The sequence below is a fragment of the Tachyglossus aculeatus genome, chromosome 22 (assembly GCF_015852505.1).
Source record: "Tachyglossus aculeatus isolate mTacAcu1 chromosome 22, mTacAcu1.pri, whole genome shotgun sequence".
In the NCBI taxonomy this organism is placed as follows: Eukaryota; Metazoa; Chordata; class Mammalia; order Monotremata; family Tachyglossidae; genus Tachyglossus; species Tachyglossus aculeatus.
In genome coordinates, this window is record NC_052087.1 from 37,766,864 (window position 1) to 37,793,716 (window position 26,853).

General features: G+C 50.8%; 1 protein-coding gene across 1 annotated transcript in view; it reads right to left on the reverse strand.

Moving 5' to 3' along the window:
* Positions 1–24,430, reverse strand: part of HNRNPUL2 (heterogeneous nuclear ribonucleoprotein U like 2) — a 31,907-nt gene extending 7,477 nt beyond the window's left edge. Inside the window, exons 1-11 of the mRNA XM_038765344.1 lie at positions 24,181–24,430; positions 23,221–24,120; positions 12,136–12,283; positions 10,746–10,822; positions 10,362–10,501; positions 9,879–9,969; positions 7,276–7,388; positions 6,787–7,050; positions 6,571–6,693; positions 6,041–6,169; positions 4,377–4,545 (exon numbers count right to left, since the gene is read on the reverse strand). Coding sequence (XP_038621272.1) covers positions 4,377–4,545; positions 6,041–6,169; positions 6,571–6,693; positions 6,787–7,050; positions 7,276–7,388; positions 9,879–9,969; positions 10,362–10,501; positions 10,746–10,822; positions 12,136–12,283; positions 23,221–24,120; positions 24,181–24,430 — 2,404 coding nt within the window. The remainder of the gene's footprint in view (positions 1–4,376; positions 4,546–6,040; positions 6,170–6,570; positions 6,694–6,786; positions 7,051–7,275; positions 7,389–9,878; positions 9,970–10,361; positions 10,502–10,745; positions 10,823–12,135; positions 12,284–23,220; positions 24,121–24,180) is intronic.
* Positions 24,431–26,853: the final 2,423 nt, after the last annotated feature.

A 26,853-nucleotide genomic window follows, 5' to 3' on the forward strand; every position in this document is an offset into this window, starting at 1 on the left:
GTCTTAATCCCCATTTTACAGATAATAATAACGACGGCATTTATTAAGCGCTTACTATGTGCAAGACACTGTTCTAAGCACTGGGGTAATCAGGTTGTCCCGCGGGGGGCTCTCGGTCTTAATCCCCGTTTTACAGATAATAATAATGATAGCATTTATTAAGCGCTTACTATGTGCAAGACACTGTTCTAAACAGGGGGGTAATCAGGTTGTCCCACGGGAGGCTCTTGGTCTTAATCCCCATTTTACAGATAACAATAATGATATAGCATTTATTAAGCGCTTACTATGTGCAAGACACTGTTCTAAGCAGTGGGGTAATCAGGTTGTCCCACGGGGGGCTCTCGGTCTTAATCCCCATTTTACAGATAATAATAACGACAGCATTTATTAAGCGCTTACTATGTGCAAGACACTGTTCTAAGCAGTGGGGTAATCAGGTTGTCCCACGGGGGGCTCTCGGTCTTAATGCCCATTTTACAGATAATAATAATGATAGCATTTATTAAGCGCTTACTATGTGCAAGACACTGTTCTAAGCACTGGGGTAATCAGGTTGTCCCACGGGGGGCTCTCGGTCTTAATCCCCATTTTACAGATAATAATAACGACGGCATTTATTAAGCGCTTACTATGTGCAAGACACTGTTCTAAGCATTGGGGTAATCGGGTTGTCCCACGGGGGGGCTCTCGGTCTTAATCCCCATTTTACAGATAATAATAATGACAGCATTTATTAAGCGCTTACTATGTGCAAGACACTGTTCTAAGCACTGGGGTAATCGGGTTGTCCCACGGGGGGCTCTCGGTCTTAATCCCCGTTTTACAGATAATAATAATGATAGCATTTATTAAGCGCTTACTATGTGCGAGACACTGTTCTAAGCACTGGGGTAATCAGGTTGTCCCACGGGGGGCTCTCGGTCTTAATCCCCATTTTACAGATAATAATAATGACAGCATTTATTAAGCGCTTACTATGTGCAAGACACTGTTCTAAGCACTGGGGTAATCGGGTTGTCCCACGGGGGGCTCTCGGTCTTAATCCCCATTTTACAGATAATAATAATGACGGCATTTATTAAGCGCTTACTATGTGCAAGACACTGTTCTAAGCAGTGGGGTAATCGGGTTGTCCCACTGGGGGCTCTCGGTCTTAATCCCCGTTTTACACATAATAATAATGATATAGCATTTATTAAGCACTTACTATGTGCAAGACACTGTTCTAAGCACTGGGGTAATCAGGTTGTCCCACGGGGGGCTCTCGGTCTTAATCCCCATTTTACAGATAATAATAAAAATAATAATAATAATAATAATAATAATAATAATAATAATAATAATAATAATAACAATACTGTGTAAGCACTGTACTAAGCGCTTGGGAAGTACAAGTTGGCAACATATAGAGACAGTCCCTACCCAACCCCACTGATCGACCGGCCAGCGGGGCCCAAGTGTCCCGGGGCTCCAGGTGCTTTTTACGGCAATCCGTCCGTCCATCAGCGGCATTTATTGAGAAACAGCGGGGCTCAGTGGAAAGAGCCCGGGCTTGGGAGTCAGAGGTCATGGGTTCGAATCCCGGTTCCGCCACTTAATAATAATAATAATAATAATAATAATAATAATAATAATAATAATGATGACGGCATTTGTTAAGCGCTTACTATGTGCCAAGCACTGTTCCCAGCGCTGGGGGGATACAAGGTGATCAGGTTGTCCCACATGGGGCTCACCGTCCCCATTTGACAGATGAGGGAACTGAGGCTCAGAAGTGGACTTGCCCAAGGTCACACAGCAGACACGTGGCGGAGCCGGGATTCGAACCCATCGTCACCAATCGTATTTATTGAGCACTTACTGTGTGCAGAGCACTGGACTAAGCGCTTGGGAAGTCCAAGTTGGCAACATCTAGAGACGGTCCCGACCCACCAGTGGGCTCACAGTCTAAAAGGGGGAGACGGAGAACAAAACCAAACATACTAACAAAATAAAATAAATAGAATAGATACGTACAAGCAAAATAAATAAATAGGTACAAACATATATACATATATACAGGTGCTGTGGGGAAGGGAAGGAGGTAAGATGGGGGGGATGGATCGCTTAATTTGTATTATTGGCCACCCCGCGACCCCCTCCGGGGTCAATCTAGCCACTCGTCTGCTGCCTGACGTGGGGCAAGTCACTTGACTTCTCTGTACCTCCGTTCCCTCGTCTGTAAAATGGGGATTAAGACCCGGGACCGTGTCCGGCTTGATTAGCCAGTATCCGCCCTGGCGCTTGGTACGGCGCCCGGCCCGTGGGAGATGCTCAACAGATACCGTTAAAAAAAAAAGAGAAAAACCTCGCCACGCTGGGTGTGTCTTCTCCTCTCCCTCGTCCCCCTCTCCATCCCCCCGTCTTACCTCCTTCCCTTCCCCACAGCACCTGTATATATGTATATATGGTTGTACATATTTATTACTCTATTCATTTATTTATTTATTTTACTTGTACATTTCTATCCTCCTTATTTTATTTTGTTGGTATGTTTGGTTCTGTTCTCTGTCTCCCCCTTTTAGACTGTGAGCCCACTGTTGGGTAGGGACTGTCTCTATGTGATGCCAATTTGTACTTCCCAAGCGCTTAGTACAGTGCTCTGCACATAGTAAGCGCTCAATAAATACGATTGATTGATTGATTGATTGATTGATTGAATAAGGGTCAACGCTTCCCCTCCCGACTCCTGCCATCGCAGTCTAGGCCCAGGGTGGAAGCAAGGGAAGCCAGTCCCTGCCCGGGCCCCGACTGGATGGGAGGTGAGCCCGTCGTCGGGGAGGGACCGTCTCTATACGTTGCCGACTTGTCCTTCCCAAGCGCTTAGTACGGTGTTCTGCCCACAGGAAGCACGCAATAAATATGATTGAATGAATGATAATAATAATAATGATAATGGCAATTGTTAAGCACTTACTATGTGCAGAGCACTGTTCTAAGCGCTGGGGGGGGGGATACAAGGTGATCAAGTTGTCCCACGTGGGGCTCGCAGTCTTAATCCCCATTTTACAGATGAGGTAACTGAGGCTCAGAGAAGTTAAGTGACTTGCCCAAGGTCACACAGCAGACGCGTGGTGGAGCCGGGATTCAAACCCATGACCTCTGACTCCAAAGCCCGGGCTCTTTCCACTGCTTCCCCTTCTAGACTGTGAGCCCACTGTTGCGTAGGGACTGTCTCTATAGGTTGCCACCTTGTACTTCCCAAGCGCTTAGTCCAGTGCTCTGCACACAGTAAGCGCTCAATAAATACAACCAATTGATTGATTGATTGAATGAAGGACCCCAGCTGTCGAGTCCTAGCTTCGCTTTCCAGGTCCTGACTGCCAAGGCATCCGGCATTTTATTTTATTTTGTTAATATGTTTGGTTTTGTTGTCTGTCTCCCCCTTCTAGACTGTGAGCCCACTGTTGGGTAGGGACCGTCTCTATATGTCACCAACTTGTCCTTCCCAAGCGCTTAGTACAGTGCTCTGCACACAGTAAGCGCTCAATAAATACGATTGACTGATTGATTGCGGGGGTGGGGGGGTGACAGTTCACCCTGGGGAACTCTCTCCCTGGCCAAAGCGCTCCCCACATCTTATAATAATAATAATGGCATTTACTAAGCGCTTACTATGTGCAAAGCACTGCTCTAAGCACTGGGGAGGTTACAAGGTGATCAGGTTGTCCCACGGGGGGGCTCACAGTCTCAGTCCCCATTTTCCAGATGAGGGAACTGAGGCCCAGAGAAGTGAAGTGACTTGTTCTTGAAGTGACTTGGTCATGGGTTCAAATCCCGGCTCCGCCAATTGTCAGCTGTGTGACTTTGGGCAAGTCACTTCACTCCCCTGGGCCTCAGTTCCCTCCTCTGTCAAATGGGGATGAAGACCGTGAGCCCCCCGAAGGACAACCTGATCACCTTGTAACCTCCCCGGCGCTTAGAACAGTGCTCTGCACATAGTAAGTGCTTAATAAATCATCATCAATCGTATTATATTGAGCGCTTACTGTGTGCAGAGCACTGTACTAAGCGCTTGGGAAGTACAAACTGGCAACATCTAGAGACAGTCCCTACCCAACATTGGGCTCAATAAATGCCATCGTTATGATTATTATTGTTGTCCAAAGTCACCCAGCTGACAACTGGCGGAGCCGGGATTGGAACCCACGACCTCGGACACGCCGAATCTAGATGGGGACCGTGACAGGTTCTGACTTCTCCGCCCGAGAACGGGAGCCGAGCTCTCCTCGGGGCCGGGGTTTCCCTCGGCGACGCCGAGGGTCCCAGAGACCCCATGGCGTGCTCCAGCCGGGCCTTGGGGTGACGGGCCTCGAACCCCGCTCCCGGCCCACCTTTCATTTCCAGCATTACAGCCGGGGGCACATCATCTCCCTCCACCTCCTTCCTCAGCTGCAGCCTCTTCTTCCAGGCCTCTTCGTCAGGGACGATCACCACCGCTTTGCGGGAAAACGCCCGGAACGGCAGCAGTTTCCGCCGCTGGCCGGAGTCGTACACATTGCACTGAGGGCAGACAAGACCCGTCATTTAGATTGACCGGAGCGGTGGCCGCGTGGCCCGGCCTGTCCCCGGGAGGCGGGAATTAAATCAAATTCCTTTCGATTTTGACGGTGAGGACCCAACGAGACTGGAACTGGGAACCCGCCGATCGTCACCTGTCCACCCCAAGAGGTGGACCCCGGGAAGAGTGCCCTAAATCCCACCGGGAAATAAAATTGAAAAAAAAAAAAACCCACAATGGCCCACTAAAGAATAGAGGAGTTTAAAACATGCCTTAGAAACCTCACAACCACAACAGGAACCGAAATGAAAAAGTATTTGGTGTTTTGATTTCTTCTTATATTTAAGAGGAAATCAAAAAGCCAATGCATCCTCTGACTATTAATATCCACGGTGTCCCGGGAAGGGAGGTGGTTCCTTAAGAGGATGGACAAAGGGAGTTGCCGGCCTGAAAAATTTTTCGTGTTTTGGGGATTTTTTTGAACGGCCCATCCACCTTCATTCCAGCACTGGGGCGGACACATGGCTAGCCGGGCAGCCCAACCGAGTCTGCTCCATTTTCCAGAGTGATCGCCATCGATTTTCAAGGAAATCAAAGTACCTCTGGACATCTCGAATATTGATATCCTTTATCCTCCCATCAGGAAATCCAAATTACCAGCCAAAAATCAGTTTGGGCCCGGCTGGGGACCGAGAACCGGTTTAGGCCCCGGCACGGTTATTCAAGGTTAACCTGTGACCCCCCAATCGCACTTTTGGGCACGTGTGGGCATCGCCGATACTCTCCCCTTCGTGCCCAAAGCACTCATTAGGTTATCTACCGGCACCAGAAATCCTTTAGGACCCTGAAGCCACCTAAAAATCGGTTTTCCGACGGACCCTACGCCGAGGGTCAGTCCCGCCGTGGCGGGAACTCTTGGACGGGTGCCGTCCGAGTCCCCTTCTGTCCCCCTAGACTGGCCTCTCCTTGCGGGCGGGGATCGTGCCTTCTACCGACTCTACCGGGCGCTCAGCACAGTGCTCTGCACGTGGGAAGCGCTCGATAAATACCGACGATCGACCGATCCACAGAGGTGCGCTTGGCCATGCAGCCCGACCCCCGGTCCCTGAACGTCTCACAGTTCCTCACGCTAAGGGCTTTGAGACCGCGGCTTTCCACCTTATCGGAGGTTGGAAGTGTCTCTCCGGGTCAGACGTACTATGGCTCTTAAGGAGACGACCATGTCTAAGGAAGAGAACCGTCAAGAAACGTCTAAGGAAGAGAAGAACAGTCCGACCGTCAAGAAACCTCCACTCTACTCCTGACTCTGCCGTCAGGTGGCCGGGCCGGTCCTTAAAACTCTCGTTCCATCCGTTCCCCCATCTGTAAAACGGCTCGCTTCCGACAACGGGGTCGGAATGAATTGACAGCGGACAAGACGGAAGACAGACGGAGCACGTCCCGCAGTCGCTTGACTGGGATTCTACCCGGATGTGGCCGAGCTCTCGCGGGACGCACCTGATCGAGAATGAAGTTCCTCTTTGTGCGGGAGGCGATCCGGACCAGCTTGCTGAGGCACTGGGAGGCTTGCTGGACTAAAATGTCCCGCCCTTCGGAATCCAGCTCGGGCTCCCCGGGGCCCCTCGTCTGGGGGGTTTTGGGGGGTGTGGAAGGGGATGGAGAGGAAAACGGAAGCGAAACGTTACGCTGGTCCCCGTCCGCGGTGCCCCCGAGTCCCCGGCGACGGCCGAGAGCCCCCCGCCTCCCGGCCTCCACGCCGATTCTCTTCTCCTCGCTGTCGCCCACCCGCCCTCCGCTTCCAGCCCCGACTCGGACACGTTCCCGGTCTCCACCTGTCCCCGCCTCGGAGAGCGTCGTTCACCGTAACGAAGCACCAGGCTCCGTGACGGACACCCGCGGGGAAACCGAGTCCCCGCCTGAGCCGCGGGGCTTCACACGCCGGCCTACACCTCCAACAGGGAGGTTTCTAGGTTCCCTTGCGGGGAGGCCGGGGCTCGTACGTTCCTTCGGGGCCTACCGGGACTCACCCTCATCTGCCTGAGCACCGTCTCGGCTCCCAGGACGTTGTATCGTTTCTCGGGGTTCCCCCGGGCGTGCTCCAGGGCCCACCGAGTCTTTCCAGTCCCGGGCAGCCCCACCATCAGCAGCACCTGAGAAGGAGCGGCCCGGAGAGTGAGGCCCGGGGAAGGCGGAAAGGGACCCGCGACCAACGGAGACGGCCCGGACCCCCACCACCACCCTACCTCACATTCCTCCGCCGTCTTGGGCGGCAGCGGGGCGCGCACACGCTCCTCGACGGGCACCGCCTGGATGAACGCAAACCCCTCCGCCGGAGGGAAGAAGGGCTCTTCCTTCTGACCAAAGTTGAGTTCCACCACACAGTTCTTGCAGAGCACGTGGGGCAGGAGGGCCCGAGCGCCCAGGGAATCCTTGCTCACCCGGAAGGCCACCCCCAGGTCTTCGCCGTTCTTCCGGAAGGACAGTTCCACTTCGTCGCTTTCAAAACTCTGAAGTGACAGGGGCCGACCCAAGGTTTAGAGGGGAGTGGGGGCCGGGAGGCGGCAGGAATGACAGGGCACGGCTCTCCCGGACCCCGGCCCATCCTGGGACCGTCTTCCCGACCCTCCCTGCCTCGCCACCACAGCGGGGGACGCGGACGTCGGAAAGACGATCCATCCGCGAGGCGGCTCGACGGGTGCCCCCGCCCTTCCCGCCCCGCCGGCGGGACTCACGGCAAAGCAGCCGATGACGTCGTGCTCTCCGAAGGTCTGGCCAAACTTCTCAAACCGCCCGTTCTCTGCCTTCAGGCCTCGTCCGTCGTAGCCGAAAGAGAGCTCGTCCTCACCTGGAGCAGAGGAAGAGGCGCGCGCCATTCGACTCTGCCGCAGGTCAGGTCACACGGGAGGCAGCGCCCCGGCCGTAACCCCGACGAGACTGTCAAATCGTTATTTATGTTTGGTTTTGTTCTCTGTCTCCCCCTTTTACACTGTGAGCCCACTGTTGGGTAGGGACCGTCTCTAGATGTTGCCAACTTGTACTTCCCAAGCGCTTAGTAAAGTGCTCTGCACACAGTAAGCGCTCAATAAATACGACTGATTGATTGATTTATGGGCAGGGAACGTGGCTGCTGGATTGGACTCTCCCCGGCACTCAGAACAATGCTTCGCACGTTCGTTCAACTGTATTTGAGTGCTTACTGTGTGCAGAACACTGTACTAAGCGCACAGGAGAGTGCAATCTATCAGTAAGCAGACACATTCCCTGCCCACAAGGAGATTATAGACTAGAGGGGGAGGAAGACGTTAATAGAAATAAAAAATGACAGATGTGGACGTAAATGTTGTACTAAGCACTTGGAAGAGCAAAATATGTCAATAAGCAGACACATTACCTGCCCACAAGGAAGTTATAGTCTAGCGGGGGAGGAAGACGCTAATAGAAATAAAAAATGACAGATGTGGACGTAAATGCTGTACTAGGCACTTGGGAGAATACAATATATCAATGAGCACATTCCCTGCCCACAAGGAGAGTATAGCCTAGAGGGGGAGGATGACGTTAATAGAAATAAAAAATGACAGATGTGGACGTAAACGCTGTACTAAGCACTTGGGAGAGTACGATATGTCAATAAGCAGACACATTCCCTGCCCACAAGGAAGTTATGGTCTAGAGGGAGAGGAAGACGTTAATAGAAATAAAAAATGACAGATGTGGACGTAAATGCTGTACTAAGCACTTGGGAGAGTACGATATAGCAATAAGCAGACACATTCCCTGCCCACAAGGAAGTTATAGTCTAGAGGGGGAGGAAGACGTTAATAGAAATAAAAAATGACAGATGTGGACGTAAATGCTGTACTAAGCACTTGGGAGAGAACAATATATCAATAAGCACATTCCCTGCCCACAAGGAGGTTATAGTCTAAAGGGAGAGGAAGATGTTAATAGAAATAAAAAATGACAGATGTGGACGTAAATGCTGTACTAAGCACTTGGGAGAGTACGATATATCAATAAGCACATTCCCTGCCCACAAAGAGGTTGTAGTCTGGTGGGGAGGAAGACGTTAATAGAAATAAAAAATGACAGATGTGGACGTAAATGCTGTACTAAGCACTTGGGAGAGTACAATACGTCAATAAGCAGACACATTCCCTGCCCACAAGGAAGTTATAGTCTAGAGAGGGAGGAAGACGTTAATAGAAATAAAAAATGACAGATGTGGACGTAAATGCTGTACTAAGCACTTGGGAGAGTACAATACGTCAATAAGCACACACATTCCCCGCCCACAAGGAAGTTATAGTCTAGAGAGGGAGGAAGACGTTAATAGAAATAAAAAATGACAGATGTGGACGTAAATGCTGTACTAAGCACTTGGGAGAGTACGATATATCAATAAGCACATTCCCTGCCCACAAGGAGGTTGTAGTCTGGTGGGGAGGAAGACGTTAATAGAAATAAAAAATGACAGATGTGGACGTAAATGCTGTACTAAGCACTTGGGAGAGTACAATACGTCAGTAAGCACACACGTTCCCCGCCCACAAGGAAGTTATAGTCTAGAGAGGGAGGAAGACGTTAACAGAAATAAAAAATGACAGATGTGGACGTAAATGCTGTACTAAGCACTTGGGAGAGTACGATATCAATCAATCAATTAATCATATTTACTGAGTGCTTACTGTGTGCAGAGCACTGTACTAAGCGCTTGGGAAATACAAGTTGGCAACATATAGAGACGGTCCCTACCCAACAGTGGGCTCACAGTCTAGAAGGGGACTGTCAATATTGACTTCTTATGTCAATAAGCAGACACTTTCCCTGCCCACAAGGAAGTTATAGTCTAGAGGGGGAGGAAGACGTTAATAGAAATAAAAAATGACAGATGTGGATGTAAATGCTGTACTAAGCACTTGGGAGAGTACAATATCAATCAATCAATTGTATTTACTGAGCGCTTCCTGTGTGCAGAGCACTGTACTAAGCACTTGGAAAGTACAAGTTGGCAACATATAGAGACGGTCCCTACTCAACAGTGGGCTCACAGTCTAGAAGGGGACTGTCAATATTGACTTATGTCAATAAGCAGACACATTCCCTGCCCACAAGGAAGTTATAGTCTAGAGGGGGAGGAAGACGTTAATAGAAGTAAAAAATGACAGATGTGGACGTAAACGCTGTGGGGCTCAGAGTGGGGAACGAATAAAGAGAGCAAGTCAGGGCGACGCAGGAGGGAGTGGGTGAAGAGGAAAGGGGGATTTAGGCAAGGCCTCAATAAAGCGCTCAATAAATACCACCGAATGACCGACTGAGGCGAAAGCTCTTTTACCAAGCTGGGGCCGGGAGAAGTCGACGGACCACCCGACTCGAAAGAGAGAGGTCTCCGTGCAGCCCTCCTTCAGCTGAAGGTTCTGGGTGACCTAAGCCAAACGAGAAGCGGGAGACCTCAGGATCGCGACCCACGGCCCGCAAGACGTGGAGCCCTCGCTTCCCATCCCTGTGGAAAATCCCCCTCGGACCGGTTCCGCTCCGCCGGTCCCGACGCCCGAGACCGGAGCCGCGACCGAGAGTCACACGGGGCCGAAGCCGGAGTCTGGGAGGGACGTTTCCGGAAGATGGTGCGAGAGGCTGGCGGGATCGCAGAAAACCACCCACGGCCTGGTGCTACGCTAAAGGAAAACTGGAGCTGGGCACGTGGGACTCTGCCCATCCAAAGCAATCCCTCAAGACAGGGCTCTTCTCCCCGCCCTCCCCGCCCCACTTCGAGAGGGGAAGGCTGCTGGGGGTTAACCCCAGTAAGTGGCCATCCCACCTTGGCCTCGAAACAGATTTTCCCCTTCGTCACTCCGTATGTGCTCCTGGCCCCAGACCAAAGGGTGGGGAATTTCTCTGAGAATAGCGGCTGTCCCCCGTAGCGATCCTTGCTCACTTGAAAATGGAGATCCGAGGTATCTGCCAGGAAGGAAGGGTCGACTTACTTGAGCGGCCAGCGCTAGACGGGCACTGGTATCCGGCTCCAGCCATCCACAGGGCCCCGACGGAGCCTGATAATGCTCGCTTCTACCCTGACGACGGGCACCGTCTTAAAGGCCCTCTCGCCGTTTTGCGGGGCGTGGGGGGGGGGACAAGACGTTAACTCTAACGCAGGGACTCCGGGGACCCCAGGAAGGCCGCGACCAGCCGGCCGCGTACGTACACGTGTCCAGGTTTACGAGCGTCTGATCCTCCTCGTCGTCTTTTGTCTCTTCCTCTGGCGGCGGTGGAGACTTGGAGCTGCGCGGGTGTTTAAAACGGACGGACAAAACGAAACAGCAAGGGGTTAGTGGAGGGCGACAGCCCTTTCTCTGACCCTCGGGATGGTACCCGAGAAGCAGTGTGGCTTGGCGGAAAGAGCCCGGGCTCGGGAGGCCGAGGACGTGGGTTTTTAATCCCGGCTCCGCCACTTGTCAGCCGTGTGACTTTGGGCGAGTCACTTCACTTCTCTGGGCCTCAGCTACCTCACCTGTAAAATGGGGATTAAAACTGTGAGCCCCACATGGGACACCCTGATTACCTTGTATCTACCCCAGCGCTTTGAACAGTGGACCCCCCGCCCCCTCTCCATCCCCCTCATCTTACCTCCTTCCCTTCCCCACAGCACCTGTATATATTTATTTATTTATTTTATTTGTACATATCTATTCTATTTATTTTACTTTGTTAGTATGTTTGGTTTTGTTCTCTGTCTCCCCCTTCTAGACTGTGAGCCCACTGTTGGGTAGGGACTGTCTCTATATGTTGCCAATTTGTCCTTCCCAAGCGCTTAGTACAGTGCTCTGCACATAGTAAGCGCTCAATAAATACGATTGATTGATTGATGTATATATGTTTGTACATATTTACTACTCTATTTTACTTGTACATGTCTATTCTATGTATATTACTTTGTTAGTATGTTTGGTTTTGTTCTCTGTCTCCCCCTTTTAGACTGTGAGCCCACTGTTGGGTAGGGACTGTCTCTATATGTTGCCAATTTGTATTTCCCAAGCGCTTAGTACAGTGCTCTGCACATAGTAAGCGCTCAATAAATACGATTGATTGATTGATGTATATATGTTTGTACATATTTATTACTCTATTTATTTATTTTACTTGTACATGTCTAATCTATGTATTTTATTTTGTTAGTACGTTTGGTTTTGTTCTCTGTCTCCCCCTTTTAGACTGTGAGCCCACTGTTGGGTAGGGACCGTCTCTATATGCTGCCAACTTGTACTCCCCAAGCGCTTAGTACGGGGCTCTGCACACAGTAAGCGCTCAATAAATATGACTGATTGATTGATTGATTGGCTGGCACATAGTAAGTGCTTAACAAATACCATCATTGTTATTGTTACTATTACTATTCGTTTTCCATGAGCGGTTTGACAGCCCGGGAGCGTCGAGAGCCCGACGGAGGGATTGGTGGTGTCTGGTGGAAATTCACCGAGCAGCTGTCCGCTTCCAGGGAGCAATTCGATCGGCACCCCGTCCTCCCCGGGGAAACCTTTCCGGCCCACTGAGGCCAGGGAGCGCCCAGGCCATTAGAAAGTGGCCAACCTCCTCACCGACTTTGGTAAGCCTCCTCTAGGAACTCGTAGTAGGCCCGGCCGTGCTCCTCCTTCTCGTCGCCCTTCCCGTCGCGCTGCCTTTTCACCCCACGCTGTTCTCCGTCCGGGCCCGTGGGCTTGGACTTCTCGCTATCCTGGTTGTTGCCTGAGAGAAAAGGGAAAGGACGTTTTCAGGCGCGAGAAGGAACGAAACCCACGGAAATGAACGCTAGCCACTAGCCTGCCGAAGGGACATCTTGTCCCCGAGGGGAGGAGGCGGCCTGCTGCTTCTCCCAGCAAATGTGTGGCCCTTATATTGGGTCTTGCTGGAAGTTTCTAAAAGACCGCTGGAAATCATCACATGCTATACGGATGGAGTGGTACTAAAAAAATCCTTATTTTATGGTTAGAACTGCTTCTGCAGTTCTTTTAGACTGTGAGCCCACTGTTGGGTAGGGACTGTCTCTATACGTTGCCAACTTGTACTTCCCAAGCGCTTAGTACAGTGCTCTGCACACAGTAAGCACTCAATAAATACAATTGATTGATTGATTCTGCCAGTAAAAGTTTGGAGGGAGCAGACATTTTTCCAACATTTTATTCCGTCTCCAGGCTATTTCAGAATGGCATATTTATTTTTTCCACAATCCTTTCCCCATTATGCCTAAAGCCACAGTCTTCTAGACTGTGAGCCCACTGTTGGGTAGGGACCGTCTCAATATGTTGCCAACTTGTCCTTCCCAAGCGCTTAATACAGTGCTCTGCACACAGTAAGCGCTCAATAAATACGACAATGAATGAATGAACAACTCTGCTTAAATAAAAAAGAACCCCAAGTACGCCGCTGGCTGTTTTTTCTTTTTCTGTTTTTTAAGGGAAAAGGTCTGAGAGTGAAGCAGAAGTCACGAGAGACCGTAAATAATACCGGCACAATCTCAATCAGGGATTTTTTATATGGTATTTAAGAGTTTGAGGGCTCTGGAGTAGAAACAAGCTAATTAGGGTGGACGCTTGTTAACTGCTGATTATGTGCCAAGCACTGTACTTGGCCCTGGGGTAGATACAAGGAAATCAGGTTGGACACAATCCATGTCCCACGAGGGGCTCACGGTCTTAATCCCTATTCTACAGATGAGGGAACTGAGGCCCAGGGAAGTGAAATGACTTTCCCAAGATCAATCAATCAATCAATCGTACTTATTGAGCGCTTACTATGTGCAGAGCACTGTACTAAGCGCTTGGGAACTACAAATTGGCAACACATAGAGACAGTCCCTACCCAACAGTGGGCTCACAGTCTAAAAGGGGGAGACAGAGAACAAAACCAAACATACCAACAAAATAAAATAAATAGAATAGAAATGTACAAGTAAAATAAATAAATAAATAAATAGAGTAATAAATATGTACAACCATAAGATCACCCAGCAGACCTCTGTTACCACGGCAATAATAATAATGATAATAATAATAATGGTATTTGTTAAGCGCTTACTATATGCCAAGCACCGTTCTAAGCACTGGGGTGGGGTGGGGGGGATACAAGGTAATCAGGTTGTCCCACTTGGGGCTCAAAGTCTTAATCCCCATTTTACAGATGAGGAAACTGAGGCACAGAGAAGTGAAGGAAGCCTTCCCAAACTGAGCTCCCTCCTTCCCCTCTCCATCCCCCTCACCTTACCTCCTTCCCTTCCCCACAGCACCTGTATATATGTATATACATTTGTACATATTTATTACTCTATTTTACTTGTACCTATCTATTCTATTTATTTCATTTTGTTAATGTTTTGTTCTGTTCTGTCTCCCCCTTCGAGACTGTGAGCCCACTGTTGGGTAGGGACCGTCTCTATGTGTTGCCACCTTGTACTTGCCAAGCGCTTAGTACAGTGCTCTGCACACAGTAAGTGCTCAATAAATACGATTGATTGATTGATTGATTGAAGTGACTTGCCCAAAGCAGACAAGTGGCAGAACCAGGTTTAGAATGCAGGTCCTTTCGATTTCCAATCCTCTGCTTAATCCATTAGGCCATGTTGCGTCAATTTATTTTTAAACCTTTGATGGGGTTTTTTGGTTCCCTCTTAAAATTAAACCATTCTTCCGGGTAGACGGACTGTACGCTCGTTGTGGGTGGGGAACGTGTCTGTCCCAAGTGCGAAGCAGCATGGCTCAGTGGAAAGAGCCCGGGCTTTGGAGTCAGAGGTCATGGGTTCAAATCCTGGCCCTGCCAATTGTCAGCTGTGTGACTTTGGGCAAGTCATTTCACTTCTCTGGGCCTCTGTTCCCTCACCTGTAAAATGGGGATGAAGACTGTGAGCCCCACGAGGGACAACCTGACCACCCTGTAACCTCCCCAGCGCTTAGAACAGTGCTGTGCACGTAGTAAGCGCTTAATAAATGCCATTATTATTATTATTATTACAGTAAGCACTCTGTAAGTACGACCAAAATAAACTGATCTTTGCTAAAAATTGGGAACTTTGGAATCAACTGAGGTGTCTACTGCAATGCCTTCACGTACCAGAACACTTTTCAAGTGCATTTAGGGTCTTAAAGCGAGTGAATAGAACCAATTTGTTGATTTACATTCAAATATTATGACATACATATCATACGCAGCGTGGCTTGGTGGAAAGAGTCCGGGCTTGGGAGCCAGAGGTCTTGGGTTCTAATCCCGGCTCTGCCGGGATTAGCTTGTGACCGTGGGCAAATCACTTCTCTGTGCCTCAGTTCCCTCATCTGAGCCCACTGTTGGGTAGGGACTGTCTCTATATGTTGCCAACTTGTACTTCCCAAGCGCTTAGTACAGTGCTGTGCACAAAGTGAGTGCTCAATAAATACAACTGATTGACTGATTGATTGATTGTACAATGTGGATTAAAAGTGTCAGCCACACATGGGACAACCTGATCACCTTGTATTCCCCCCCCCACCAGTGCTTAGAACAGTGCTGGGCACATAGCGAGCGCTTAACAAATACCATCACCATCATCATCCACTGGATTTCTATATTAACGTAATCAATACCAGTCCAAAGATGTGTTCGAAGAGGGAGTAAGGTAGCCCGTTACTCTTCCCGACTGGCCCAGAGTTCTCTCACTGCCCCATCTACTTCCTACCTTGACAGATAATAATAATAATAATAATAATAATAATAACGATAGCATTTATTAAGCTCTTATTATGTGCAAAGCACTGCTCTAAGTGCTAGGGAGGCTACAAGGTGATCAGGTTGTCCACGGGGGGCTCACAGTCATCATCCCCATTTGACAGATGAGGGAACTGAGGCTCAGAGAAGTGAAGTGACTTGCCCAAAGTCCCACAGCTGACGAGTGGCGGAGCCGGGATTTGAACCCATGACCTCTGCCTCCAAAGCCCGGGCTCTTTCCACTGAGCCACGCTGCTACTCTATGGCGTCACTGTCCAAATCACTTCAAACACGCCACTCCATTTGGGAGAAAGGTCCCTCTGTCCCCGAGGCTAATTTACTGATTTCCTCTTGCAAGGGAGTCAGAGGGACCTCGGTTCTAATCCCGGCTCCGCCACGTGTCTGCTGTGCGACCTTGGGCAAGTCACTTCACTTCTCGGTGCCTCAGTTTCCTCATCTGCAAGACGGGGGTGAAGACTGAGAGCCCCACAAGGGACTGTGCCCAACCTGACTGTCTTGGCTCTACCCCAATGCTTAGCCCGAGGCCTAGCACAAAGTAGGTGCTTAACAAATGCCACTTTAAAAAAAAGTTACTGTCAGGGGAGGGACTGTGCGTCCTCAAATCATTCATTCATATTTATTGAGCACATACTGTGTGCAGAGCACTGTGCTAAGCGCTTAGGAAGTACAAGTCGGCAACATAGAGACGGCCCCTACCCAACAGCGGGCTCACAGTCTAGAAGGGGGAGACAGACATTCATTCATTCACTCAATCGTATTTATTGAGCGCTTACTGTGTGCAGAGCACTGGACTAAGCGCTTGGGAAGTCCAAGTTGGCAACGTATAGAGACGGTCCCTACCCAACAGTGGACTCACAGTCTAGAAGGGGGAGACAGAGAACAGAACAAAACATATTAACAAAATAGAATAAATAGAATAAATATGTACAAGTAAAATAGAGTAATAAATCCGTGCAAACATATATACATTTATACAGGTGCTGTGGGGAAGAGAAGGAGGTAAGGCGGGGGGAAGGAGAGGAAGGAGGGGGAAAAGACAACAAAACAAGACATGAAGACAGGTGTCAAAGCTGTCAGAATCAATACAATTATAGCTACATGCACATCATTAATTGAGTAATAAATACACACAAGTAAAATGAACAAAAGTAATAAATATGGACAATCCATTTCAGTGCACGCTCCAGGGGCCCCACGGAGAGACGAGGAGTCACTCGACTTGTCTAGATTGTGAACTCGTGGTGGGCAGGGGCTGTCTCTCTTTACTGTTGCACTGTACTTTCCCAAGCGCTTACCACAGTGCTCCACACAATAAATTCGACTGAATGGACCAATTCCCAACAACAGAAGCCGGGCAAGGGACTTCGGCCCCATCGCATCAACTGAGGTCCAGGAGGCCAAGTCACTACTCCACCTAAAATTCTCAGCTCGGTGATGAACTATGAAGCCTGACCTCCTCTCCCCCCGCCACACAAAAGCACAAACACGACAACGTGGCTTTCCGTTACTGTCACATTATGGGGCTTTTGTGGTACCTGTCGCCCGTCACCTCAACAGTCGGCGGACATTTGACTTCCCCTTACATGCAAACTTTATCTTTTGTAAAAGGCTGTTTTTTTTTAAGGGGTGGGGGGTGCCGAAACCTGGTGCCGGTGGGCTCTCAAGAGTTAAAGAGAAGTGCGGCTCAGGGGCAAGAGCCCGGGCCTGGGGATCGGAGGACCTGGGTTCTAATTCTGGCTCCGCCACATGTCTGCTGGGTGAACCTGGGCAAGCCACTTTACTTCTCTGTGCCTCAGTGACCTCATCTGTAAAATGGGGATTAAGGCTGTAAACCCCACGTGGGACAACCTGCCTACCTTGGATCTACCCCAGCGCTTAGAACAGTGCTTGGCATAGAGTAAGCGTTTCACAAAGACTATAATTATGCCTCGGTTGTGAGCCCCGCGGGGGATATCCTGAGTACCTTGGATCTACTGCAGCGCTTAGTACAGTGCTTGGCACAGAGTAAGCACTTAAAGACTATAATAATCCTCTGTGCCTCAGTTGCGAGCCCCGTGGGGGACAACCTGAGTACCTTGGATCTACCCCAGCGCTTACAACAGTGCTTGGCATAGAGTAAGCGCTTCACAAAGACTATAATTATTCTCTGTGCCCCAGTTGTGAACCCCGCGGGGGACAGCCTGAGTACCTTGGATCTACTGCAGCGCTTAGAACAGTGCTTGGCATAGAGTAAGCACTTAAAGACTATAATAATTCTCCGTGCCTCAGTTGTGAGCCCCGTGGGGGACAACCTGAGTACCTTGGATCTACCCCAGCGCTTAGAACAGTGCTTGGCATAGAGTAAGCGCTTCACAAAGACTATAATTATTATCTGTGCCCCAGTTGTGAGCCCCGTGGGGGATAGCCTGAGTACCTTGGATCTACTGCAGCGCTTAGAACAGTGCGTGGCACAGAGTAAGCACTTAAAGACTATAATAATTCTCTGTGCCTCAGTTGTGAGCCCCGTGGGGGACAACCTGAGTACCTTGGATCTGTCCCAGCGCTTACAACAGTTCTTGGCATAGAGTAAGCGCTTCACAAAGACTATAATTATTCTCTGTGCCTCAGTTGTGAGCCCCGCGGGGGATAGCCTGAGTACCTTGCTTCTACTGCAGCGCTTAGAACAGTGCTTGGCATAGAGTAAGCACTTAAAGACTATAATAATTCCCCGTGCCTCAGTTGTGAGCCCCGTGGGGGACAACCTGAGTACCTTGGATCTACTGCAGCGCTTACAACAGTGCTTGGCATAGAGTAAGCGCTTCACAAAGACTATAATTATTCTCTGTGCCTCAGTTGTGTGCCCCGCGGGGGACGGCCTGAGTACCTTGGATCTACTGCAGCGCTTAGAACAGCGCATGGCATAGAGTAAGCACTTAAAGACTATAATAATTCTCTGTACCTCAGTTGTGAGCCCCGTGGGGGACAACCTGAGTACCTTGGATCTACCCCAGCGCTTAGAACAGCGCTTGGCATAAAGTAAGCACTTCACAAAGACTATAATTATTCTCTGTGCCTCAGTTGTGAGCCCCGCATGGGACAACCTGAGTACTTTAGATCTACCCTAGCGCTTAGAACAGCACGTGGCATAGAGTAAGCACTTAAAGACTATAATAACTCTCCGTGACTCAGTTGTGAGCCCCGTAGGGGACAACCTGAGTACCTTGGATCTACCCCAGCGCTTAGAACAGTGCTTGGCATAGAGTAAGCGCTTCACAAAGACGATAATTATTCTCTGTGCCCCAGTTGTGAGCCCCGCGGCGGATAGCCTGAGTACCTTGGATCTACCCCAGCTGTTAGAACAGTGCTTGGCATATAGTAAGCTCTTAGTACAGTGTAAACAGTGCTTGGCGTATAGTGAGCTCTTAGTACAGTGCTCTGCACACAGTAAGCGCCCAATAAATACGACTGAATGACTATAGTAAGCACTTCACAAAGACAATAATTATTCTCTGTGCCTCAGTTGTGAGCTACGCGGGGGACAACCTGAGTACCTTAGATCTCCCCCAGCGCTTAGAACAGTGCTTGGCATATAGTAAGCACTTAGTACAGTGCTCTGCACACAGCAGGTGCCCAATATATACAATTGAATGAATATAGTAAGCACTTCACAAAGACAATAATTATTCTCTGTGCCTCAGTTGTGAGCTACGCGGCGGACAACCTGAGTACCTTAGATCTCCCCCAGCGCTTAGAACAGTGCGTGGCATACAGTAAGCATGTACTACAGTGCTCTGCACACAGTAGGTGCCCAATAAATACGATTGAATGAATATACTAAGCACTTCACAAAGACAATAATTATTCTCTGTGCCTCAGTTGTGAGTTACACGGGGGACAACCTGAGTACCTTAGATCTCCCCCAGTGCTTAGAACAGTGCTTGGCATAGAGTAAGCACTTAGTACAGTGCTCTGCACACAGTAGGTGCACGATATATACGATTGAATGAATATAGTAAGCACTTCACAAAGACAATAATTATTTTCTGTGCCTCAGTTGTGAGCCCCGCATGGGACAACCTGAATACTTTAGATCTACCCTAGCGCTTAGAACAGTGCTTGGCACAGAGTAAGCACTTCACAAAGACAGCAATTATTCTCTGAGCCTCAGTTGTGAGCCCCGCATGGGATAACCTGAGTACCTTGGATCTCCCCCAGGACTTAGAACAGTGCTTGGCACAGAGTAAGTGCTCAGTACAGTGCTCTGCACACAGTAAGCGCTCAATAAATACAATTGAATGAATGAATGAAAGCACCCAATAAATACGACTGAATGAATATAGTAAGCGCTTCACAAAGAGTATAATTATTCTCTGTGCCTCAGTTGTGAGCTACGCGGGGGACAACCTGAGTACCTTAGATCTCCCCCAGCGCTTAGAACAGTGCTTGGCATATTGTAAGCACTTAGTACAGTGCTCTGCACACAGTAGGTGCCCCATATATACGATTGAATGAATATAGTAAGCACTTCACAAAGACTATAATTATTCTCTGTGCCTCAGTGGTGAGCCCCGCATGGGACAACCTGAGTACTTTAGATCTACCCTAGCGCTTAGAACAGTGCTTGGCACAGAGTAAGCACTTCACAAAGACTATAATTATTCTCTGTGCCTCAGTTGTGAGCCCCGCGGGGGATAGCCTGAGTACCTTGGATCTCCCCCAGGACTTAGAACAGTGCTTGGCACAGAGTAAGTGCTCAGTACAGTGCTCTGCACACAGTAAGCGCTCAATAAATACAATTGAATGAATGAATGAAAGCACCCAATAAATACGACTGAATGAATATAGTAAGCGCTTCACAAAGAGTATAATTATTCTCTGTGCCTCAGTTGTGAGCTACGCGGGGGACAACCTGAGTACCTTAGATCTCCCCCAGCGCTTAGAACAGTGCTTGGCATATTGTAAGCACTTAGTACAGTGCTCTGCACACAGTAGGTGCCCCATATATACGATTGAATGAATATAGTAAGCACTTCACAAAGACTATAATTATTCTCTGTGCCTCAGTGGTGAGCCCCGCATGGGACAACCTGAGTACTTTAGATCTACCCTAGCGCTTAGAACAGTGCTTGGCACAGAGTAAGCACTTCACAAAGACTATAATTATTCTCTGTGCCTCAGTTGTGAGCCCCGCGGGGGATAGCCTGAGTACCTTGGATCTCCCCCAGGACTTAGTGCTTGGCACAGAGTAAGTGCTCAGTACAGTGCTCTGCACACAGTAAACGCTCAATAGATACAATTGAATGAATGAATGAAAGCACCCAATAAATACGACTGAATGAATATAGTAAGCGCTTCACAAAGAGTATAATTATTCTCTGTGCCTCAGTTGTGAGCTACGCGGGGGACAACCTGAGTACCTTAGATCTCCCCCAGCGCTTAGAACAGTGCTTGGCATATAGTAAGCACTTAGTACAGTGCTCTGCACACAGTAGGTGCCCAATATATACGATTGAATGAATATAGTAAGCACCTCACAAAGACAATAATTATTCCCTGTGCCTCAGTTGTGAGTTACACGGGGAACAACCTGAGTACCTTAGATCTCCCCCAGCGCTTAGAACAGTGCTTGGCATATAGTAAGCACTTAGTACAGTGCTCTGCACACAGTAGGTGCCCAATATATACGATTGAATGAATATAGTAAGCGCTTCACAAAGACTATAATTATTCTCTACGCCTCAGTTGTGAGCCCCGCATGGGACAACCTGAGTACTTTAGATCTACCCTAGCGCTTAGAACAGTGCTTGGCATAGAGTAAGCACTTCACAAAGACTATAATTATTCTCTGAGCCTCAGTTGTGAGCCCCGCATGGGATAACCTGAGTACCTTGGATCTCCCCCAGGACTTAGAACAGTGCTTGGCACAGAGTAAGTGCTCAGTACAGTGCTCTGCACACAGTAAGCGCTCAATAAATACGACTGAATGAACGAATGAAAGTAAGCACCCAATAAATACGATTGAATGAATATAGTAAGCGCCTCACAAAGACAATAATTATTCTCTGTACTTCAGTTGTGAGTTACACGGGGGACAACCCGAGTACCTTAGATCTCCCCCAGTGCTTAGAACAGTGCTTGGCATAGAGTAAGCACTTAGTACAGTGCCCTGCACACAGTAGGTGCACGATATATACGATTGAATGAATATAGTAAACACTTCACAAACACTGTAATTATTCTCTGTGCCTCAGTTGTGAGCCCCAAAAGGGACAACCCGAGTAGATTTACCCTAACGCTTAGAACAGTGCTTGGCAGAGTTAAGCGCTTCACAAAGACTGTAATTATTCTCTGTGCCTCAGTTGTGAGCCCCGCATGGGATAACCTAAGTACCTTGGATCTCCCTCAGGACTTGGTGCTTGGCACAGAGTAAGTGCTCAGTACAGTGCTCTGCACACAGTAAGCGCTCAATAAATATGATTGAATGAATGAATGAAAGTAAGCACCCAATAAATACGATTGAATGACTATAGTAAGCGCCTCACAAAGACAATAATTATTCTCTGTGCTTCAGTTGTGAGTTACACGGGGGACAACCTGAGTACCTTAGATTTCCCCCAGCGCTTAGAACAGTGCTTGGCAGAGTAAGCGCTTCACAAAGACTATAATTATTCTCTGTGCCTCAGTTATGAGCCCTGCACAGTGCTTGGCATAGAGTAAGCGCTTAGTACAGTGCTCTGCACACAGTAAGCACCCAATAAATAAAACTGAACGAATATAGTAAGCGCTTCACAAAGACTATAATTCTTCTCTGTGCCTCAGTTGCGAGCCCAGCGGGGGCCAAACTATATACCATGGGTTCCAATCCCGACTCCTCCACTTGTCAGCTGTGACTATGGGCAAGTCACTTCACTTCTCTGGGCCTCAGTTCCCTCATCTGGAAAATGGGGATGAAGACTGTGAGCCCCACGGGGGAAAACCTGATCACCTTGTACCCACCCAAGTGCTTAGAACAGCACTTGGCATATAGTAAGTGCTTAATAAATGCCATCACTATTATTATTATCTCCTCCAGTGCTTAGAACACTGCTTAGCACGTAGTAGGCACTTCACAAGTACCGTTATTATTAACGGTTAGAGAAGCAGCGTGGCTCAGTGGCAAGAACCCGGGCTTGGGAGTCGGAGTTCATGAGTTCTCATCCCGGCTCCGCCACTTGTCAGCTGTGTGACTTTGGGCAAGTCACTTTCTCTGAGCCTCAGTGACCTCATCTGTAAAATGGGGACGAAGACTGTGAGCCCCATGTGGGACAACCTGATCACCTTGTATCCTCCCCAGTGTTTAGAACGGTGCTTCGCACATAGTAAGCGCTTAACACAAGCCATCATTATTATTTTCTAGACTGTGAGCCCGGCCGTTGTTGGGCAGGGACCGCCTCTACAAGTTGCCAACTTGTACTTCCCAAGCGCTTATACAGGGCTCTGCACACAGTAAGCGCTCAATAAATACGATAGAATGAATGAATGAAAGGAGGGGGTGGGTTCCAATCCCGGCTCTGCCACTTGTCAGCTGGGTGACTTTGGGCAAGTCACTCCACTTCTCTGGGCCTCAGTTCCCTCGTCTGGAAAATGGGGATGAAGACTGGGAGCCCCACGGGGGACAACCTGCTTACTTTGTATGTGCCCCAGCGCTTAGAACAGCGCTTGGCACATAGTAAGTGCTTAACAAATACCAACACTGTCGCTATTATTGTGACTCCAGGGTGTCGGGACCAACATTACTATTATTATATAATATAATATTACAGTATATAATAATATTATATAATTATAATAATTATTGTTGCCAACTTGGACTTCCCAAGGACTTAGTACAGTGCTCTGCACACAGTAAGCGCTCAATAAATACGACTGATTGGTTATCATTGCGACTCCAGGGTGTCGGGGCCAGAGCTCACCTTGTTCCACCTCCTCCTTGTCGTCGTCCTCCTGCCGCCCGGGGTTTTCGCCCGTTGGCTCCGAGCCGGGATGACGACGATGATGCTGCTGCCGCCCGGGGCTGGAGGCCTCCTCAGGCCTGGGCTCTCCCTGCTCGGCCCCGTTGACCCGGCGGGCCCCCGCCACTGTGCTGGACGTCTCCTCCTCCTTGTCCTCCGGTTTTCCAAGAGCTGCAATGGCCGCCCCCTTCGGGGACTTTAGTGGTCGCCGCCCAACCTGGGCCTCGACTGGGATCACCACCCCCACCCCTTCCTCTTCCTCCTCAGACCCGAGCAGCGCCTCCTCATCCTCCTCCTCGTCGTCGTCGTCCACAGATTTCCCGGGGGCAGCAATGGCCGCCCCCTTCGGGGTCTTTAGCGGTCGCCGCCCCGCCTGGGTCACGACTGGGGTCACCACCATCCCTTCTTCTTCCTCCTCAGGCCCGAGCAGCGCCTCCTCCTCAACATCCTCCTCCTCGTCGTCGTCGTCCTCCACAGGTTTTCGGGGAGCTGCAATGGCCGCCCCCTCGGGGGACTTTAGTGGCCGCCGCCCCGCCTGGGCCTCGACTGGGATCACCACCACCATCCCTTCTTCTTCCTCCTCAGACCCGAGCAGCGCCTCCTCATCCTCCTCATCGTCCTCCACAGGTTTTCGGGGAGCTGCAATGGCCGCCCCCTCGGGGGACTCTAGTGGCCTCCGCCCCGCCTGGGCCTCGACTGGGATCACGCCCACCATCCCATCTTCTTCCTCCTCCTCAGACCCGAGCAGCGCCTCCTCATCCTCCTCCTCGTCGTCGTCGTCCTCCACAGGATTTCGGGGAGCTGCAATGGCCGCCCCCTCGGGGGAGGCTAGTGGCCGCCGCCGCCCCGCCCGGGCATCGCCTGGGGTCGCCACCGTCTCCTCTTCTTCTTCCTCCTCCTCCTCCTCCTCCAATCCTTCATCCTCCTCCTCCTCTTCCTCGCCCTCCTCAGGCCCGAGCAGCGCCTCCTCGTCCTCCTCCTCGCCGTCGTCGTGTTGTTGTTGCTGGGCGGCGGTGGTCCCGGGGTCCTCGTCCTGCAGCATCTCGGCGTCCAGGACGTCCCGGAGCCTCCGGGCCAGGTCTCCCCTCAGGCCGCGGGAGTCCAGGCCGCGACGCTGCAGCTCCCGCCGCAGCTCCCACACTCTCAGCCGCTTCACCGCCGGCGCCGCCATCGCCCGCCCTCCCGCCCGGACCCGCTGCGCACGCGCCGCACGTCCGGCCTGACGAACGACCCGACGCACGTAGCGCCGCACGCACGCGCACAAACTCGATGCGCCTCCTCCAGCTCTGGCCCGGGCGCGCGCACGCACGCCCGTATTGACGCCCGCATGCGCACAAACTCGAAGCGCCTCCTCCAGCTCCTACTTCCTGCGCTCTGACGCACGTATTGACGGACGCATGCGCAAGACTCGACGCACCTCCTCCAGCTCGTACTTCCTATCCCCGTCTCCTTGACGACCGCGCTCGGACGCGGGCGCACGCACGAACGTATTGACGCACGCATGCGCACAAACTCGAAGCACCTCCTCCAGCTACTACTTCCTGCGCTCTGACGCACGTATTGACGGACGCATACGCAAGACTCGACGCTCCTCCTCCAGCTCGTACTTCCTATCCCCGTCTCCTTGACGACCGCGCTCGGACGCGGGCGCGCGCACGAACTCGAAGCGCCTCCTCCAGCTCCTACTTACTGCGCTCTGACGCACGTATTGACGGACGCATGCGCAAGACTCGACGCTCCTCCTCCAGCTCGTACTTCCTATCCCCGTCTCCTTGACGACCGCGCTCGGACCCGGGCGCGCGCACGCACGCCTGTATTGACGCACGCATGCGCACAAACTCGAAGCTCCTCCTCTAGCTCGTACTTCCTATCCCCGTCTCCTTGACGACCGCGCTCAGACCCGGGTGCGCGCACGTATCGACGACCGCATGCGCACAAACTCGAAGCACCGCCTCCAGCTCCTACTTCCTATCCCCGCCTCATTGCCGGCGGCGCTCGGACGCACGTATTGCCGGACGCATGCGCACACACTCGACGCGCCTCCTCCAGCTCCTACTTCCTATCCCCGTCTCCTTGCCGACCGCGCTCGGACGCGGGCGCGCGCACGCATTGACGCCCGCATGCGCACAAACTCGAAGCGCCGCCAACAGCTCCTACTTCCTATCCTTGCCGACGGCGCTCGGACGCACGTACTGCGGGACGCATGCGCACAGACTCGACGCGCCTCCAGTTCGTACTTCCTATCCCCGCCTCTTTGACCACGGCGCTCGGACCCGGGCGCACGCACGCACGTATTGACGCACGCATACGCACAAGCTCGACGCGTCTCCTCCAGCTCGCACTTCCTATCTCCTTGCCGACCGCGCTCGGGCCGGGGCGCACGTACGGATGCATGTGTACGCGCCCGCATGCGCACAGACTCGACGCGCCTCCTCCAGCTCGTGCTTCCTACCCGGGCGCACGCACGCACATATTGACGCACGCATGCGCACAAACTCGGCTTGCCTCCAACTCGTACTTCCTATCCCCGTCTCCTTGCCGACCGCGCTCGGACCCGGGCGCACACACGCACATATTGACGCACGCATGCGCACAAACTCGACAGACCTCCTCCAGCTCCTACTTCCTATCCCCGTCTTCTTGCCGACCAAGGTCGGACCCGGGCGCGCGCACGCACGTACTGACGCACGCATGCGCACAAACTCGACGCGCCTCCACTTCGTACTTCCTATCGCCGTCTCCTTGGCGACGGCGCTAGGGCCCGGGCCCGCGCACGCACGGACGTATTGACGCACGGACTCACGTATTGACGCACATATACGCACAAGCTCTAAGCGCCTCCAGCGCGTACTTCCCATCCCCGTCTCCTTGCCGACCGCGCTCGGGTCCGGGCCTACGCACGGACGTATTGACGCACGGACGCACGTATTGATTCACGCATGCGCACAAACTCGACGCGCCTCTACCTCGGACTTCCAATCCCCGCCCCTTTGCCGACCGCGCTCGGACCCGGGCGCGCGCACGCACGGACGTACTGACGCACACACGAACGTATTGACGCACGCACGCGCACAAACTCGACGCTCCTCCAGCTCGTATGCTTTCATTCATTCATTCATTCACTCATTATTTATTGAGCGCTTACTGTGTGCAGGGCACTGTACTAAGCGCTTGGGAAGTCCAAGGTGGCAACATCTAGAGACGGTCCCTACCCAACAGCGGGCTCACAGTCTAGAAGGGGGAGACAGACAACAAAACAAAACGTATTAACAAAATAAAATAAATAGAATAAATATTCACAAATAAAATAAATAGAGTAGTAAATACGTACAAACATATATACAGGATATATATATATATACAGTATATATGCTTCTTATCCCCGCTCGTCCAGCCAGTTTCCTCTTCCTCCTCTTCGCTGGTGCGCGCACGCGTGAGGGGCCTTCAATTCTTCCCTTCTAATAATAATAATTATTATTATTATTGTTATGGTATTTGTTAAGCGCTATGTACAGAGCACTCTTTTCTAAGCGCTGGGGAGGTTTCAAGGTGATCAGGTTGTCCCACGGGGGGGCTCACAGTTTTAATCCCCAT